The sequence below is a fragment of the Myxine glutinosa genome, chromosome 4, assembly GCF_964187855.1.
Source record: "Myxine glutinosa chromosome 4, kmMyxGlut1.1, whole genome shotgun sequence".
NCBI lineage: Eukaryota > Metazoa > Chordata > Myxini > Myxiniformes > Myxinidae > Myxine > Myxine glutinosa.
Window position 1 is genome coordinate 86785303 of NC_136264.1, and position 17730 is coordinate 86803032.

Below are 17730 nucleotides of genomic sequence, written 5' to 3' on the forward strand. Positions count from 1 at the left end.
CACTCCTCTTTTCTCCCGCCTCTGGAACAAACTCCCTCACTCTCTTCAATCCCACTCCTCCCTCCAGGTCTTTAAAACAGCTGTTCACCACCATCTCTTATCTTCCCCCATCTAAAACCTTGATCTTTTCTACCCCCGCTAATTCACCCCAGATCCACTTTTTTGAAATTCCGACTTCTTTCATGCAAGTCCTAGCAGTGTCCATTTGTTTTATACCTCTCCGCCCCCCCCCCCCCCCCATTCCTATGCCTCCTCCTCCCAAGCCCTCTACCTTCCACAGATCTCCCGATGTCCCTGCTCTCAAATGTTGTACTTGTGTGCTTCCCCCTCTCCCCATATTGTCTCCTGCTCCCTTTATTTCGTCTTATGTGTCTGTTTGTTTTTTTTGTCATTAATGTTAGCTCTTACACGAGCCTCGATCTTGTATAGAAAAAAACAAAAAAACATGTAAAGAATCACTTTAAAAATTCTGAGATCCACATCCTCATGTTCACAAAATTGAATCGCTTCGTCCTTGCCAAACGCCCAACCTGTCCACCAAGTTTTGTCCGAACCCAAACAACAACTACCACGACGTGTTATAAAATATCCTTTTTTCGTGTGCTTCACTTCATTTTACATCCTCATTGAGACTCACAGATGATTCATCAATGTGTCCCTTGGATAGATGTTGAACAGTGCGTCCCATCTGCTGGCATTAGGTGTCCTTCGTGAAGTGTAAGGGAGCTATCACAGAGACCATGGCCAAATTCCTGCTTTAACCTTAGTCAAACATCAGGCCTGGCCAGCCGCTTCGTGAGAGACTTGGACCAAGCTTCCCCCGGCCAACACACAAGAACATGGGTACAATTGTGGCCTTTAAAGACGAAGTAAGATTGAGACTCACAGATGGACATGCAATATGTTTGGGAAGTACAACATGCTGTCTTTTGATTAAATCCATCAACGAAGCGACGGGTAGGAATGGCTAGTGTGGCAAGAAATACAACTTCTCTCTAGAATCTAGACATTCACTTTAAATAAAAGGTAAATTAATTACTTAGTTATTAAGCAACACATGAGAAACTGTAGGTAAGGAAAAATCCAAGCAAAAGCATCGAAACAGGTTCCTGTTGCCTTGTCAAACTTTATTCGTGATGACATCATGTTGCATCCAGTACACAAAAATGGCCGGCATTTCCATCACAGAGTGTTTGTTAGTGGCTAAAGCAGTACTTCATAGGAAAGGTTCCCTGGCAAGGTCGTGTTAGGGGGTATAAGCTTGTGAAGGGGAAAAAGTGTGTCGGGCACAAGGGCAACAGGTCGTCACAAAACAGCTTTGGCCACACACGGCCACACCATGAGCCCTGAGATCATGACAGGGCGACAATAAGATACACAAATGGCCAGGGAAGATGACAATGTCAATATCATTATTATTTTATTATTAATGTACCACGTAACAAAACTTGTAAAAATAAGAAAATTAGTCTCACAACTAGAATTTACATCTGTACAGTTAAAGGAACACGCCAAGCACTGTATATATATAGTTATACAAGGGAATATAAACCAAGCACTACAGACATTTTCCTTCATATAATTTTTTTTGTACATGGAATTACAAGAACTGTGTTGATAACTTCTGACCAACTGCAAGCTTGGGTCCCAGAGGCATGACGGTTTGTCCATCCGAACATGCGTGATTCGGGCGAACGCTAATGCTGCTCGTGTCGAAACTGGCAGACGATGAACAAGAGGAGGCCGTGTTGCAGCGCACACGTGAGTTGTCAAACCAGCAGGCTGTGCTATGGCACAGCACGCAAAAGGTGCTAATTTCACGTGCACAAGGAATGGCTGGAATCACAAACTGGAGACACTTTCTCGTAGGGTGCACCCACCATGACAAGAGACCACATTGATCCGGAAGAAAAGCAACGGGGTCGAGCAGCCTCGGTCATCCGGTTTTGGTGGCGATAATGTTGCAAGGGAACCAAGATTGGTCACTATTGCCATCTCCCAAAGAAGCAAGCCAATGACTGGGCCTTCAAGTTACCAACACTCAGATGTTTGTTAAACAACTTTAAAAGGAAAAGCGGGATGACTTAAACTTGAGTTACGATTTGGACAAACCAAGTGTCCTGGATGAAGTTTTAGCTTCAACCATGACATTATATTTCAAGACGTTCTGTTGAAGAATGCACAATTATTTATACTTCCGCAGATTATGTTTTGGGAAAAGATCTCTAGCACTCTCAATATATTTCAAAAGAGTCTGCTTCTTGCTCTTGTGTAAGAATCTAACATCAAATTGATCCCAGCAGCAGACTGACCAGTATAAGTGGAGACCAAGGTCCATTTTATGAGGAACAGGATTACTGAAGCATACAATCCAAACTTAAGGCTGACCAATCACATTACAGAGATCAACTAGTTTAATGAAGACCAATCAGATGCCAAGAGTCTCGCCAAATAGCCTAATGCTGAGTGATTGCGTAACATGAAAAGCCGTCTTTCAGAAATTCGCCAAACAGACCACATGATTGTCCGTCCCAGCCAGACACTAGCCAATCAGATTAAAATAAAATATGATCCAAAAGGTCAAAATACATTTTACCAAAACATGAGACCTTAAAAAAATGATACAGCGATGAAATCTTTAAAAATAAGATTTGCAAATAAAAAATAAAATACAGCATCTAAAATACAGCCATAAAAATTACAGGTTGGGCCTTGCCATCTTATGCTATCGTTAAATTTCAAATAAACAGGGAGATGCAAAAAGGTAATACAAAAGCAAAAATGGAAACGTCACAATGGCAACACATGAACGCTAATAACATTGACATGTGAGCTGTACAAGTAAACCTTTCAAACTTCTCAAATCAGTGTCACTCTGCTATTTATTGCACAGTAGTTCGGGTTACCAAGCATCTGCCATTGTAAGAGCAACAGACATGGTTACAAGTTGTTTAACAGTATTAAGACTTACTATCCTGGGATTTAAAAATAAACCTCGAAAACCCTCGTACAGATTGTGGTTTCAAATCCCAAAGTTGTCACTGAAGTGTCAGGCCTTGTGCTTGGAAGGGTCAACCAGCCGGACACGGCGAGTCCCACGTGTCCATCTCCTGTCCCGTGTCCACATACACTGGTTACTTTCTGCCAATGTCACTTTCAGCAGCCCGATCAAGGATTGAAGAAAATATTTCGATTAACAGTCGTGGTTGCATGACCGTATCTATATACCGAGATTCCACTCACGTGAAGTCAGTCATTGTTAGTGCGAGTGCGACATGCTCTTCTTGTACACCTCTGTCGGACAGACTGAAATACGACAGCGTGATAGGAAAACAAAACGCTTTTGGCTTCTGCAACCTGTTTCTTTTCCTTTTTTTTAGTATTCATTGTGATTACAAATTGCACAGATGTCAGATCCAAGAGAAACTAAGGCTGGTGACTATCTTAGCTTGGGCATTACAGGACAGGAAGCAGTTAAGGAATCTTCAAAGTGCAATGTGTCTGGTGTAACGCGCTGAGGGAGAAGCTGCAAAAGTGTGGTGAAAATCCCAGATTGTCCAAAGAGGAGATTACCATACACGAGTGTCATCCACAACCCTCACACTGATGTTATCGATTAAAATCGAATTCGAGAAGGTTCTGCATAATTAACGGAAATGGCTCAGAGGTTGTGTCTGAATGAGAAATAATGGAAAAAGAAAATATGAACATCTCATCGTTATTTTCTTCAGAAGTTTCATCGACATAGAAATTTGACCGAGTCCACCCAAAATTGCAGGCCTGCCTGCCAAGTACAACTCCACAAGGTTGTACTCTTCTCTCTCATTCTCTTTTCAAAAGATGAGATAGATTTCTAAATGATCACAATTTGCAGATTCTAAGGAGCATAGATAACACCATGCTCTGGAACTGGAGCCGATCAACGGACTCTCGCAGCGAGTGGCAAGTCTTGGGTCCTGAGGAGACCATCACGAGTTATGGCGGGGCCTTTCCTCCGCTCCACCCACTTTCTCGGCCTGCAAGCTGTGGTAACAGGCCTGGCAGACTCGCACTGGAGAGGTGAGCTTCAGCCGCCGGATCTCGACCTGGTATTTGCTGCACCTGTGAAAATTCAAAGATTCATAAATATTGTGTAAGAGGAAAGTTATTGTTTTGCTGCAGCAAATCAGATGTCCCAGCAAGGATTTACAAAGAAAAAGGAGGGGAAGGGTAACAAACAAACATGTGCAGTATTCTTTCAACTAGTACCAGTTGTATAGGTTAGGTCAATCCACAATGCCAAACCACACTGTAAAATGTTAGCATATAAATCAGGCCTGGAATTGAAAGTTTAAAAATATACTATCGCATCGACGGGTCTAGCTGGCTAACATCACCTGACGTGTCAGGCGCTGTTGCTACCTACCCCTGAAGATCACCAAGCTTACCAAATTCACACTGCATTCAATTAACTATTCTTTACCATTTACAAAACCCCAACGATAGCTCCAATCCGAGACCAAACCACACGGCACAACACGAGGGAAGAGAAATGCGGGAAAACGTCACCTATAATAAAAAGGTTAATTATAATGAAATACTTACTACATGGGGATAGACAAGAAAATAGAACAGATCTGGTGCAAGCGGACAACAAATGGGGGAGGTGAGGCACAAAAACCAAACTTAGGTACACAAGCATTCTGAGTATTGCGCTGCAATACATGTCCTCTACCGGCAGTCTGTCGTCCGGAAAACTGTTGGGGAAATTACCAAAGTTCAAAGTGCCATAACTTTGTCAAAAATGATCGAAACGTCGTGTAGTTCGAACTTGATCTGTAACTTATCATGAGGAAACCATGTACCAAGTTTGAAATCATTAGCATTAAGAGTTTAGAGAAAAAGTCCGGAAAACTGTTCTTTATGTGACGGACTGACAGACGGAGGGACGGAGTGCAAACCTATAGTCCCCTCCGGTGTACTAAAGTCTGAACCCCCTAATAGTGCCATTTACCAGACTCACACACGATGAACAATGGGGATAGGCAAGGGCTTGTGGTTGGCATGAGCTGGTTAGGGCTCCACCGCAATGGTGTGGTCGTGTGGGTCGGCGCTGCATGGACGAAATTCGAAACTCAAGAAGCGGGAGACCTGTGGAAATGGTGATGAGGGGGGCGAGATCGGAGGGACATATCTTCCTCGGATGGCAAAGCAAAGAGAATGCAAGACGTTGACGTCGCCGTGGCTGTAAAAAGTGTTCCGCATTTCTGCAGCACTCCGCAACAGATCTCACTGCAGTGGCTTGCGTGGCCTGCCGGCCAAATGGTTGGTAATGGTCGATCCTCTGAAAGCGCAATATACTTTCCAGTGTGCCTTTGGTGTTAAATGTCTGGTGCCATAAGACTTCACCCAGCCTCTCCAGATTTACAGGAGGTTTTACACAACAAACGTACTCGATGTAACGATGGACCTCTCCCACCCCTATTCTCCCCCCCCCCCCCCCCCCGGCTGCCACGTAACAATGTTTTATCGGGTTGGAAGGAGGAGGTTGAGGTAGAGTATACAGATGATGAATTGTAAGAAGAGGGTGTACACAATAGAAGGTGCACACTGAGGAGTTGTAATCGAAAGAGCATTTATGGAGAGGAAATTGGAATGAATAAGGCACACCTGGAGAAGGAACCTGCATAAATCTACCTGCCGACATCCTTTCTATATCCCCTATCCCCTATCACTCTATATCCCCTATCACTATATCCCCTATCACTCAGTGTTTACACAATTCCCTTGAATTGAACTTGTTCCTTATCCTTACTCCCACTACTCTTCCTGATAAACTATTACAAATAAATAATTCCCAGTTTGTTGTTGGTTCTATCTCTCTTTATATTTATGTTCAAGTTTTTATTTAACTTCCCAAAGGGAGTCCTACTTAAGGGACACAGCACGTCCTGAAAAAATCATGCTTGTGTCGATACTCTGTTCATTCCCCATAATTAGTTTGATCAGACTCCATACGGCTGTATTCTACAATAATGGGACACACTGAAAGTGCAAAAAGCTATTCAACAAATCTGGGTTAATAGACAAGAAGTAATTGTGGGGCAGGTTTCAATCAACGCTGGGCCAATCCCTCACCATGGAGATGTCTATCCCTCACCATCCTTCAGAGTCCATTGGCATAAGTTTTTTTTTTTCAGGTAAACAAATGTCTTTTAGTTAGTTTACAATGTTGGGGTTGTAGGTCCATCATAATTGGCTCTATCAAATTTGAAAGCACAGTGAGATAGCATAAGCAAATGGGCACAGGTTCTAATTGGCATATACGATACTAGCAGGGTGCTACCCGGCACTTTCCTGGGGTGGCGGAAGGGGGAATTGGGAGTGGGGGAGGGGGGAAGATTCACGACGCTACCCGTTTTTTTAAACTATGATTTTGGTACCCCTAGCACGTATACAGAATCAGTTGGAGATTGGCCCAGCAGGTTCTTTTAACTTGATTTTCAGAACAATTTCCTTGAGGGGTGGGGTTTCATGGGGGGAGAGGAGGAACCTTGCCCAGATTTTGAAGTTCCAACATCAACAATTTTGGGCATCTAGGTGCTACAGTTCAGCCATGAAAGAATTACGTACAAACAACAAACACGGCAATATTTACATAGATAAAGTAGAAAGAAGCAGGGGATAAAAATGTAAAATATAGGTACCAAAGGTGTGATTCACTTGTCAAAAAGTGTGGGAATAGTGTTACAGACGAATCAAGGCCCAGGTTTGGGTTCCAACTGGCTCCATTTTGCAGAGCAATGATCTTGCAAATCACATAGGCCCTCGTCCAGCGACCCACAACTCTATTTTAACCAACACTTACTGTACCAGTGAGCATTATTTATAACTAGCAAATAGCACCCGTTGCTCCGCTGATGGGAATATTGAGAGAGGGGGGAAGAAAAAGAAGGGGGAAAGAGAGAGGGGTTGGAGAGAGAGAGAGGATGAAGAGAGGGTGGGGGGGGGGGGGGGGGAGAGACAGAGAGACAGAGAGACAGAGAGACAGAGAGACAGAGAGAGAGAGAGAGAGAGGTGGGAGAGAGCAAATAAGGCCTGTCGCTTCGATAAGATAAGATAAGAGCAAATAAGACCAAAGCTGACCTTGCCATGATATATAATCCCCCGGGGATATTTGACTGGTCGAGGGTTTAACATGACCATCAGCTCCGTGCCATAACACAGAGCGCTGTTTCCTGTGTGTTTTGTATTTTACGGCGATGATGGCCCCACTTCACACAGGAGGGACGGAGGTTTCATAGGCTTGAACTGTGTCCTCCTGAACCAGACTTTACGGGAAACCGACTGAGGTACAAGACAATTACTGGGAGATCGCAAGTACGGGAGGGCAGAATGCAGCCATTGTTGCTATGTTTGCTTCTGATCTTGCTTCTGTCTGTTGAGGAGTTTCAGTTGCTCTGGATGCATTCCTTGCTGCTGTTTGTTTCTCGGCTTGCTTCTTTCTGTTGAGGAGTTTCAGTTGCTCTGGATGCATTCCTTGCTACTGTGTTTGTTTAGTTTCAGTTGCTTTGGATGCATTCCTTGCTTCTGTGTTTGGTTCTCGGCTTGCTTCTTGGATGTTGAGGAGTTTCAGTTGCTCTGGATGCAGTCCTTGCTACTATGTTTGTTTCTCGGCTTGCATCTTGATGTTGAGGAGTTTTCTGGTGTATTTTGTATCACTGACAGTGAAAAAATGTTTTAAACCACGTTTGGGGAAAAAGAAAAAATTTGACGCCTCTAACTTGCCACGTGTAGTGTCGAAATCTGCCCCCTGAGGGTCGTATTCATCGATATAGCTGAAAAAGGTCAGCTGCTTCATAACTGAACACACCACTGACACCTTGACAGCATACAGTATGTAGTATACTGTACATTAAAAACGCCATCAAAAGGACAGTTTTTAAAAAAATTTAAGACTTCAAATATTAATCACAAGGATCGCAGGTCACAGTAGAGAGACACCCTATCCTATGGAGGTGCAAACTAGGATGACGGTGCAGAATGAGGGATGACAGCCTCGCTTACATAAATACACTTGATTATAATAATCACTATCTTCTTAACATTTTCAGATTTCACTCCAGATTTCACAGGTTATTTAGTCCACCAGCTCTGATCATCAAATCAGAACACAGATTTCCATTATATACTTTAATTAGTCCGTGAGAGGCCATCATGGAAAATCGCATCATATAACAATGCATGATATCAATCCAAGCTCCTACTTTGAAAACTATAGCACCTATAAAAGTGATGTATACAGCGATTCATAGGTATGAAGATCAGACATTCGATGATGTGAGTGAGAAAAGTGAAAACATAAATTTTGAGTGCTTAATCGTGCAGAAACAGTTGCAGCCCGTTCCAAGGCAAGGCGTTTTTGAGCAGGCCGAAACAAAGCTTAATATCCCTGCAAGGGATAGTGGGCTGACCAAGGCTAAAACTTGCTTTTGTTTTAATTTAATAAGCCAGTTAATGATCTTCAAAAAGGGTGTTTAAAATTACCCACACCCAGTTTTCATTCATGCACTCCTGGTGTTGGCTTAGTGGTTAGGGTGCCGGCTTGGGATCCTAGGATCCTGGGTTCGAATCCCGATCGATCGCTGAATTAACGCCAGGGGGGTTGACTCAGCCTGTCATCCTTCCGAGGTCGGCAAATTGAGCACCAGCTTGCTGGGATGAATGATCACGGTGTGTACCCCGATTTAGAATAGGTACAACGCATCGTAAGAGCGTGACCAAGGGTGGGCATCCGGCCATAAAAACATTGCCTCAAACAGGGAACCATGATTGTCATGGGGCCCGCAAGGCTAACCCCCGCTCTAGAGGGAAAAATGGCCTTAAAACGATCATTCATTCATTCATTCATTCACTCCCTTGGAGTTCCCTTAGTATGCATGCAAAGTTTCAGGCCGCTAGGTTTCATGATTTTGGAGTTATGGAGGAGCCACACACTGACTGACAGACATACGTTCTCTTTTATTATTATAGCTTATTGGGGGTATTATCCTATCCGTAAGGACAGCTACTTCACTAGTACTGGCATTTAAAATACCAACAACTTTGAATAACCCTTTTTTCATAAATCAGCACATTTAGGTGAAGAGGTGTGGCCATTTCTGTTCATTCAACTATCCCCATCAATCTGTCCATCCATTAGGTTTTTTGTTCCCAGCCCATATTTCATGAAGTAACCGAGGAAGGCTGATTTAACTTGCTTGGGTGTATAGTCTAACTTACGTAGATATGTTTTACTGGTTTAACGCTACACCTAGCCTTGTCTGTTTATATGTTTGTCTGTCAACATTTTCGTGTCCGAGCCATATCTCAGTGTGTAATTGAGGCAGGTTGTTAAAACTTTGATTCATGATGTCTATCTTATGTATATGTACCTTTTCAGAGTGTTTGCCGAGATGATTATGGAGATGACCTTGACAGCTTTTCTGTGTCAGACCTTCAGAAATCTATCATGCCTCACCAGACAAGAAACATGTCCACACCTCATTCGCCTCTTTACATGAAACCCACATCTGGTTGGCTTGTGTGCCTTTTTGAGGCATTTGTACATCAGATCCTTCACCCATGTAGGCTATTCCGAACGTCATTGTTTAATTTGCTGGTAAACAAACCGGTACCCTCAGTTTTTCTATTATGTAATATCAGAGTAATATCTCTCCACACTCAAGAATGAACTCTCAAACCTGTCTCCTTCCTCCAAATCCTGGTGGCGTCTGGTCAAATCCGTTTCTGGTGTTTGTTCCCCCTCCATCCCCTCCCTTACCTCAAATGGCTACACAGTCGACACCGCACGTGACAAAGCCGAATGCCTCAACTCTGTGTTTGCCTCAAAATCTTGTGTCCCAACCCCATCTCTCTCTGTTCCCACCATACCCAGTCGAACCCAACTGCTTCTGGACTCTGTGTCCTTCTCTCCTGACAAGGTGGAGAAGTTTTTGTCAAACCTCGACTCTGATTCTGCAACTGGACCAGACGGCATCAGCCCACGGGTCCTACAATCCTGCTCTGCCACTCTATCTCACCATCTCTCTGTTCTTTTCACCCTCTCTTTTGCTCAAGGTCATCTGCCAGCATCTTGGAAATCAGCAAACATCACCGCTTTACACAAAAAATGTGCAAAAACAGATCCTTGCAACTACAGACCAATCGGCCTGCTCCCAAATATCAGCAAAGTCATGGAATCCATCATTGCTTCGGATATCAAATCTTTCCTCTTCTCCAATGGCTTGATCTCTGATCATCAATTTGGATTTAGACCAGGTCATTCTACTCTGGACATGCTGCTTCTGCTGTCTCAACAATGGATGGAGGTCCTCAATGCCAAACAGGAAATCAGAGCTGTCTCCCTTGACATATCACGTGCCTTCGATCCGGTCTGACACCCAGCTCTGCTCACCAAACTCTCCTCCTATGGTATCCATGGAAATCTCCACGCATGGCTTGCGGACCTCCTCTCTGGTCGTAGTCAACGTGTGGCCCTGAATGGATTTCTCTCATCTCCCCTTCCTGTTCTGGCTGGAGTTCCCCAAGGTAGTGTTCTGGGCCCTGTGCTATTTCTGGTCTTCATCAATGATCTCTCTCAGTAGCCTGGTGTTGGCTTAGCAGTCAGGGTGCCGGCTTAGAATCCGAGGGTCTTCGGTTCGAATCCTGGTCGATCGCTAAATTAACACCAGGGGGGTTGACTCAGCCTGTCATCCTTCCGAGGTCGGCAAATTGAGTACCAGCTTGCTGGGATGAATGATCACGGTGTGTACCCCAGTTTAGAATAGGTACACCGTATCCCTGCGCATCGTAAGAGCGTGAACAAGGGTTGGCGTCAGGTAAGGGCATCCGGCCATAAAAACATTGCCTCAAACAGGGAACCATGATTGTCATGGGGCCCGCAAGGCTAACCCCCGCTCTAGCGGGGAAAATGGCCTTAAAACGATCATTCATTCATTCATTCATCAATGATCTCTCCGACTCTCTGGAAAATCCTCTCTATCTCTTTGCTGATGACTCCACTCTCTGCCACTCCATTCCTCATCCCTCAGATCGGCAGTCTGCAACCTCCTCACTCTCTGCAGTCTGGACAAAATCACAGACTGGTCAAACAAGTGGAACATGTCTTTCAATCCTGACAAATCTCACACTCTTACTATGTCTCTCCGAAAAGACCGACTGGAAAACCCTCCCATCTACTTTCTCAACAATCCTCTCCAAGAAGTTCTGTCGCTCAAGCTTTTGGGTCTCACTATCTGCCATGATCTTTCTTGGGAAAACCACATTTCCAAGCTGGCCTCCAAAGCCAGTCGCCGACTGGGCATCCTCCATCGTGCGAAGTCCTTCCTTGGCACACCTGAGCTCCTTACCACATACAAGGCTTTCATCCGCAGCTCAATGGAATACTGTTCCCCCCTCTGGGGCCGGTGCTCCTGCCTCACACATGGCTCGGCTTCAGGCTGTTGAAACCAAAGCTTTCAGAATCATTGGAATCTCCTGCGATGAAGCTAACTCCGAGGGCCTTTCACTCACTCACCGGAGGCAGGTTGGTGGTCTTTCTGTCTTCTACCGACTCCTCTCCGGCCTTGCTCCCCCAGCTCTCTCTGTGCTCTGTCCCCCAAATATTCCTACAGGTCGCACAAGATCTGCCAGCAACCCTCTTATGGTTAAACTGCCAAAATCTAGGCTCTCTGCTCACCTTCACTCTTTCATTCCCCTTTTCTCCTGCCTCTGGAACAAACTCCCCCACTCCCTTCAATCCCACTCCTCCATCCAGGTCTTTAAAACAGCTGTTCACCACCATCTCTTATCTTCCCCCATCAAAACCTTGATCTTTTCTACCCCCACTAATTCACCCCAGATACAATTTTTTGAAATTCCAACTTCTTTCCTGGAAATCCTTGCAGTGTTCATATGTTTTATACCTCTCCCACCTCCCCCCAAGCCCTCCCCCTCCCACATTTCTCTCGATGTCCCTGCTCTCAAATGTTGAGTTTGTGTCCTTCCCCCTCTCTCCCCATCTTGTCTACCGCTCCCCTTATTTTGTGTTTTATGTGTCGGTTTGATTTTCTCTGTGATTCATGTTTGCTCTTTCACGAGCCTCGATCTTGTATACAAAAAAAAAAAAAAAAGGATTTTTTTCCCAAAACTTAGTATGTCTTACATTTCTTTTATTGCCTTCCAGCACCAAGAGGCAAGTACAAAGTGTGCACCGACACCAAATGTAAAGGAGATCAGGTAGAACAGGGACAATGGAATCGACAATGGTGTCAGTTTCTAGAACAAAATAATCCAAATCCTTTAATACTGTTGCTTTCGGCTGGATATTTATCCTAAAGGGTGGGTTCGTAGTGGCATCTGATCTTCACGGATGCCAGTACAATGTCCTTCCCACCACACCTGTTACTGTGTGTTAGATCATCTGTTACTTCTGTAACAATTCATTTTATCTGTTATAAAATACAAAGCTTGAGGCCGTTTTGGATTTAGCGTTGATATAAAACAAATTGTGCTTTGGGCTTTTACAATTATTCCCATTGTACCCTTAGTATGCATATGGTTAATCTGCTTCTGAGAAAGGTATGCAGACGACATAAGCTGTCTGCAATAAAAATCCAAACATGTCGTAATTGATAACGTAATTGTTGAAGGACTGTTCGTTCCAAGTGCCCTTTTGGGACGAGGGGTGTGCAGAGCACCTGATTGCAAGTTTCCACGTAATGTAACTGCCTCATGCAATAATCGTTCAGCACGTGCAACTCGTGCACCTTATGTTTTTAGAGATGACACGAGGCATTCTGAGGAAATTTGAAACGGTCTTTCTGAGACTCCAGCGTGTGGGTCAAAAACACACCGATTACATCCTATAAATAGAACAGCGCCCGGTAGAGCACGTACCTTCGCCAGGCTGATCAGTTTACATTTTGTATCCCATTGATACCGCATGGATCTGGATCCAGAGCAGAACCAAAATCTAATTGGCTTGTTCCTGTCACATGACCAACTCATCCACCCAGTTTTGTCATAACTCGTGTATTATGCATAATTTATTTTATTTCTCCATAATCATATGTGGCCCTGTGGCCCGGAAAGAACTGGGAAGTGGCCCTGTGCTGTGTGTAGGAAGGGTGTCGGAGTGAACTCCATTCAGTGTACAATGTGCGCTGAGTGGGTTCATCAAAAATGTAGTGGTCTGAGAGGGTCATTAACCAGTGTGGCAGCTACGTTCAAATGTAAGGTGTGCACAGTGGGAGCTGCAGATGGAGGAAATGTTGAGTTGGATCTTGGAGACGGCGTGAAGCTGGAAGGTGTGAAAACATTTTGCTACCTCGGAGACATGCTGAATGGAGAAGGTGGATCAGACTCGGCAACGGTTGCTAGAGTGAGATGTGCATGGAGGAAGTTTCGGGAATTGAGTGGCGTGCTGATGATGAGGGGAGTGTCGTTGAAGCTGAAGGGAAAGGTGTATGCTGCATGTGTGAGAAGTGTTATGATTTATGGGAGCGAGACATGGGTAATGAACGTAGAGCAGCAACGAAGGTTGGAAAGGGTGGAAATGGGAATGGTTCGACGGATGTGCGGAGTATCGTTGAGAGAGAGGAAGACAAATGATGAATTGCGAAAGATGATGGGAATAGAGCCTGTGATGGATGCTGTGAAGAGGAACAGGTTGAGATGGTTTGGTCATGTGTTGAGGAAGGATGAAAGTGACTGGTTGAGAAGAGTGATGGAAATGAATGTAGAAGGAAGTAGAAGACGGGGAAGACCGAGAAAGACTTGGCTAAAGATGGTGGAAGAAGAAATGCGGGCAAGGGGGTTAACAAGGAGAGATGCAGAAAATAGGGCAAAATGGAGAAGATTGTCATGGGGACCGCAAGGCTAACCCCCGCTCTAGCAGGGAAAATGGCCTTTAAAATGCATGTTGTATAATCATATATATTTTTGTTCTCAACTTGTTTCTGTTGGATACAATGTTCCATGGTATTTAAAGCCTTCTTAATGAGTTTTGACTTGCATATACAAAAAAGAAGGAACAATCCACCAAATCAACTTCTTTCAAAACCTACAGCCTGGATCTCCAGCAGCAAACAAATCAGGCGATTTGACAATGAGCGGTTTATTTCGGGATCAACAAAACATTTGATGTTTGCCACCCTCAACCCTCAAAACAACCACACCTCTTAACACCCACCTTTGGCAGAAGAGCTGTCCACAGTTCCTACAATGGTGTCTTCGATCAGTGAGTGAAAAGCGAGTTCCGCATGCCACACATGCCTCGCCTCCGTCATCTTTTTCTCCGATACTCCCCAACTTTCCCCAATCCCCCATTCCCTAGTCCCATTGCATGTAAATAACAATCAGTAGAGCCGACCTTCCCCTTATTCCCCCATTAAATGTCGTGCCCAGGTCCACCGCACCACACGTAGACAACTTTCGGACATCTTCCTAGTTATTCTTAATCTATGTCAGTTAAGGCCTCGTTTCCATTAATTATGACTCTTCGTTGCACCAGAATGTGATTATATGGCATCAGTAGTGAGTTTAGGACCTTTCCCATACCTCCTCCCATCTTCTTCCCCAAACAACAACAATAACAACAACTACAACAACAATTACAACAACAACAGAGGAGATGGCGGCGGAGCGGGGGAGGATGCGTCCTCACACCGGCTCGATTAGCTCCAGACCATGCGCTCCACGGGGTTACCCCGAAGGGGCTGGCTGTCAGCTCCTCGTCAGGGGCGGAGCCAGTAACCCCCCCCGCACGCACCCAATGAGAAGCAACGTGCCGATTCCACGAGGCGGAGCTAACGAGCCGAGGGCGTGTCACTCCCCGCCGGATATACGCAGCCGCTTGCCGGACGTGACGTCAGATGCGCCCCCAGCTTGAGACGACAAGACGCCACCTCGAGCGCTGAGAGACCTCCTGCATCTGTTGGGCCGCGCCATCCTGTCCCTGAGCACAAGGTGCACCTTGTGCTGGCCATCGAATACCCGCTTTCCTTGTCATCAATCCCCGTGTGAGTCAGTTTTTGTCCTGTTTCTCTGTGGTCTGTCGGGAATAATATAAGGTTGTGTCTAAGTGCCTGTCTTCCTATGATGTACCTCTCGTCCCTGTAATCTGACCTTCCGCACGAATATAACCTCCTCCGGAGGTCTTGAGAACTGAACCCCTGGTGTCGTATTGTGTCATTATAACCCAGCCGGGTGTCTTCTCTTTCCTATTGAGCCAGCGTAGCGCGGCTTCGTCGACGTTCGAGTACAATCGGGTAACTTGTGCAGACGTGGTCATACCAATAAACCGCTCGGTAAATAACATCCAAGCCACGTCTGTAACAATATTTTTGTTCTCAACTTGTTTCTGTTGGATACAATGTTCCATGGTATTTAAAGCCTTCTTAATGAGTTTTGACTTGCATATACAAAAAAGAAGGAACAATCCACCAAATCAACTTCTTTCAAAACCTACAGCCTGGATCTCCAGCAGCAAACAAATCAGGCGATTTGACAATGAGCGGTTTATTTCGGGATCAACAAAACATTTGATGTTTGCCACCCTCAACCCTCAAAACAACCACACCTCTTAACACCCACCTTTGGCAGAAGAGCTGTCCACAGTTCCTACAATGGTGTCTTCGATCAGTGAGTGAAAAGCGAGTTCCGCATGCCACACATGCCTCGCCTCCGTCATCTTTCACCCACTGGTCTGTAGCAGTGCGGCCTGGACTGTCACTCACAGACCAGCAAAATACACGGCCATGAGAGTCCCCGACAAACATCCGGCTGTGGTCTCTGGGGTAAAAAAAGAAATAGCAGACGTCATGTAAGTTTTTCCACGTATAAATCTTGCTTGAAGAAAAATGCATTTGAAAGAAATTCCCTTTTGCTGTGCCAAATTGAATTTATGTCATGGGATGTCAGCAGCAGCAGTGTGAGGGCTGGCTAAAAAATATATCTATCTATAATTCCAGTAATCTCTGTTTGTTTGTACGTTTGTACGTTTGTTTGTCTGTGACCGCTGTTTCTCGACAACCACGGGTCCGATATACTTTTAACTTGCCAGGTATATTGCTGGGGACCCGAGGATGTGCCTTTTCAAGGTTTCATATTAATCGGACAATTACTTACCGAGCTATGTCCAAAAAACGATTCAACCAATCAGAGAGCAGCGAACTATCGCGTGTGCCGAACGTGGCGGACACACTCTGCCTCGGATGGCACATTTGAGAGCGTATTCATTTATTTCACGTTTGCAAACTATGTTGGCGTTAAACTATGTTTTAAAACTAATAAAAACGAATTTGCGATTCATTCGCTTTCCTGCGCGTTTGTGCACGCGATGGCGATTTCTTTACCAAACTCCGGAAGCCGTTCGCTTTGGACCAAACCATTTCATGTAAATAGAGGGGGGGGGGGGGATATAATTTTAGATATAGATATAGTACGGGCAATGCCCTAGTATATACAATTGAACCTCAGACCACACCAAACATTTGTAAACAACAACCGCAACAACAATCCGCAACAATACTATTTAAAAAAAAAAAAAAAAAAAAATTCTATATATTATATACACACACTTATATATATATATATATATATATATATATATATATATATATATATATATATATATATATATATATTATATATATATATATATATATATATATATATATATACATACATATATATATATATATATATATATATACATACATATATATATATATATATATACATACATATATATATATATATATATATATATATACATACATATATATATATATATATATATATATATATATATATATATATATATATATATATATATATATATATATATATATATATATATATATATATGACTATAGGTTTCTATATATATATATAAATATATATATAGAATATATAAATATATATATATCTAGAAATATAAATATATATATATATATCTTTCATATATATATATGACTATACATATATATACTATATATAGTAACTGGTATATAACCGAAAGGTTTTCAGAGTCATGAGTGTATGCAGGACTCACTGCGTTGCCCTGATGAGCCCCAAAAAAGGGCGAAACCAGGTCGGTAACTGAGTTTCACATGCACTTATGACAGTATCTGAACTAAGATCAAAATTCTGCTCTGTCGGAGGGTTCTCTTTAGAGCTTGACAGGCAGAGCGTATGTACATGGCAGTGACGTCATTACGTGCGCTCATTGAAAGCTGGAGAACTGAAGATATATTTGGATTGCTCCCGGCTGCATCCAGGCGATTCCATATAATGAGTGGATACCAGAGATAATGTGCCATGTGGCAGATGGTACTTATCGCTCCCATTAAGGTACAGCATAGCTGTATGGGCTACCTTAATGGCGGTTCACCACTGATGGTATGAAATCGCATCGTAATATTATAGTAATTTATAATAATATAGTAATAATATAATAATAGTAATATTAATTTTAATAATATTAATATAATAGTAATACATAGTAATTTATATAGAAAAGAAAGTTTTTGTTTGTTTGTTTGTCTGCACGCGCTAATCTCCTGAACGGTGAAAGATAGGAGGAAACCTCTAATACAAAAAATGTCGGGACGGGCCTGGGAAGGTTATAGGCTAAGTGGCGAGGCCGGTCGAGGCCACCTCGGCCAGGCTGGGCCCATTTTGCAATTAAAAGCTGAGCTGAATTAT

At 43.6% G+C, this 17730-nt stretch overlaps 1 protein-coding gene across 1 annotated transcript in view; it reads right to left on the minus strand.

Moving 5' to 3' along the window:
- Nucleotides 1–1102: 1102 nt before the first annotated feature.
- The window catches only part of WDFY3 (WD repeat and FYVE domain containing 3), a 303904-nt gene continuing 287276 nt past the window's right edge, over nucleotides 1103–17730 (minus strand). The window contains exons 40-41 of the mRNA XM_078775265.1: nucleotides 15616–15813; nucleotides 1103–4101 (exon numbers count right to left, since the gene is read on the minus strand). Coding sequence (XP_078631391.1) covers nucleotides 3969–4101; nucleotides 15616–15813 — 331 coding nt within the window. The 3' untranslated portion in view covers nucleotides 1103–3968. The remainder of the gene's footprint in view (nucleotides 4102–15615; nucleotides 15814–17730) is intronic.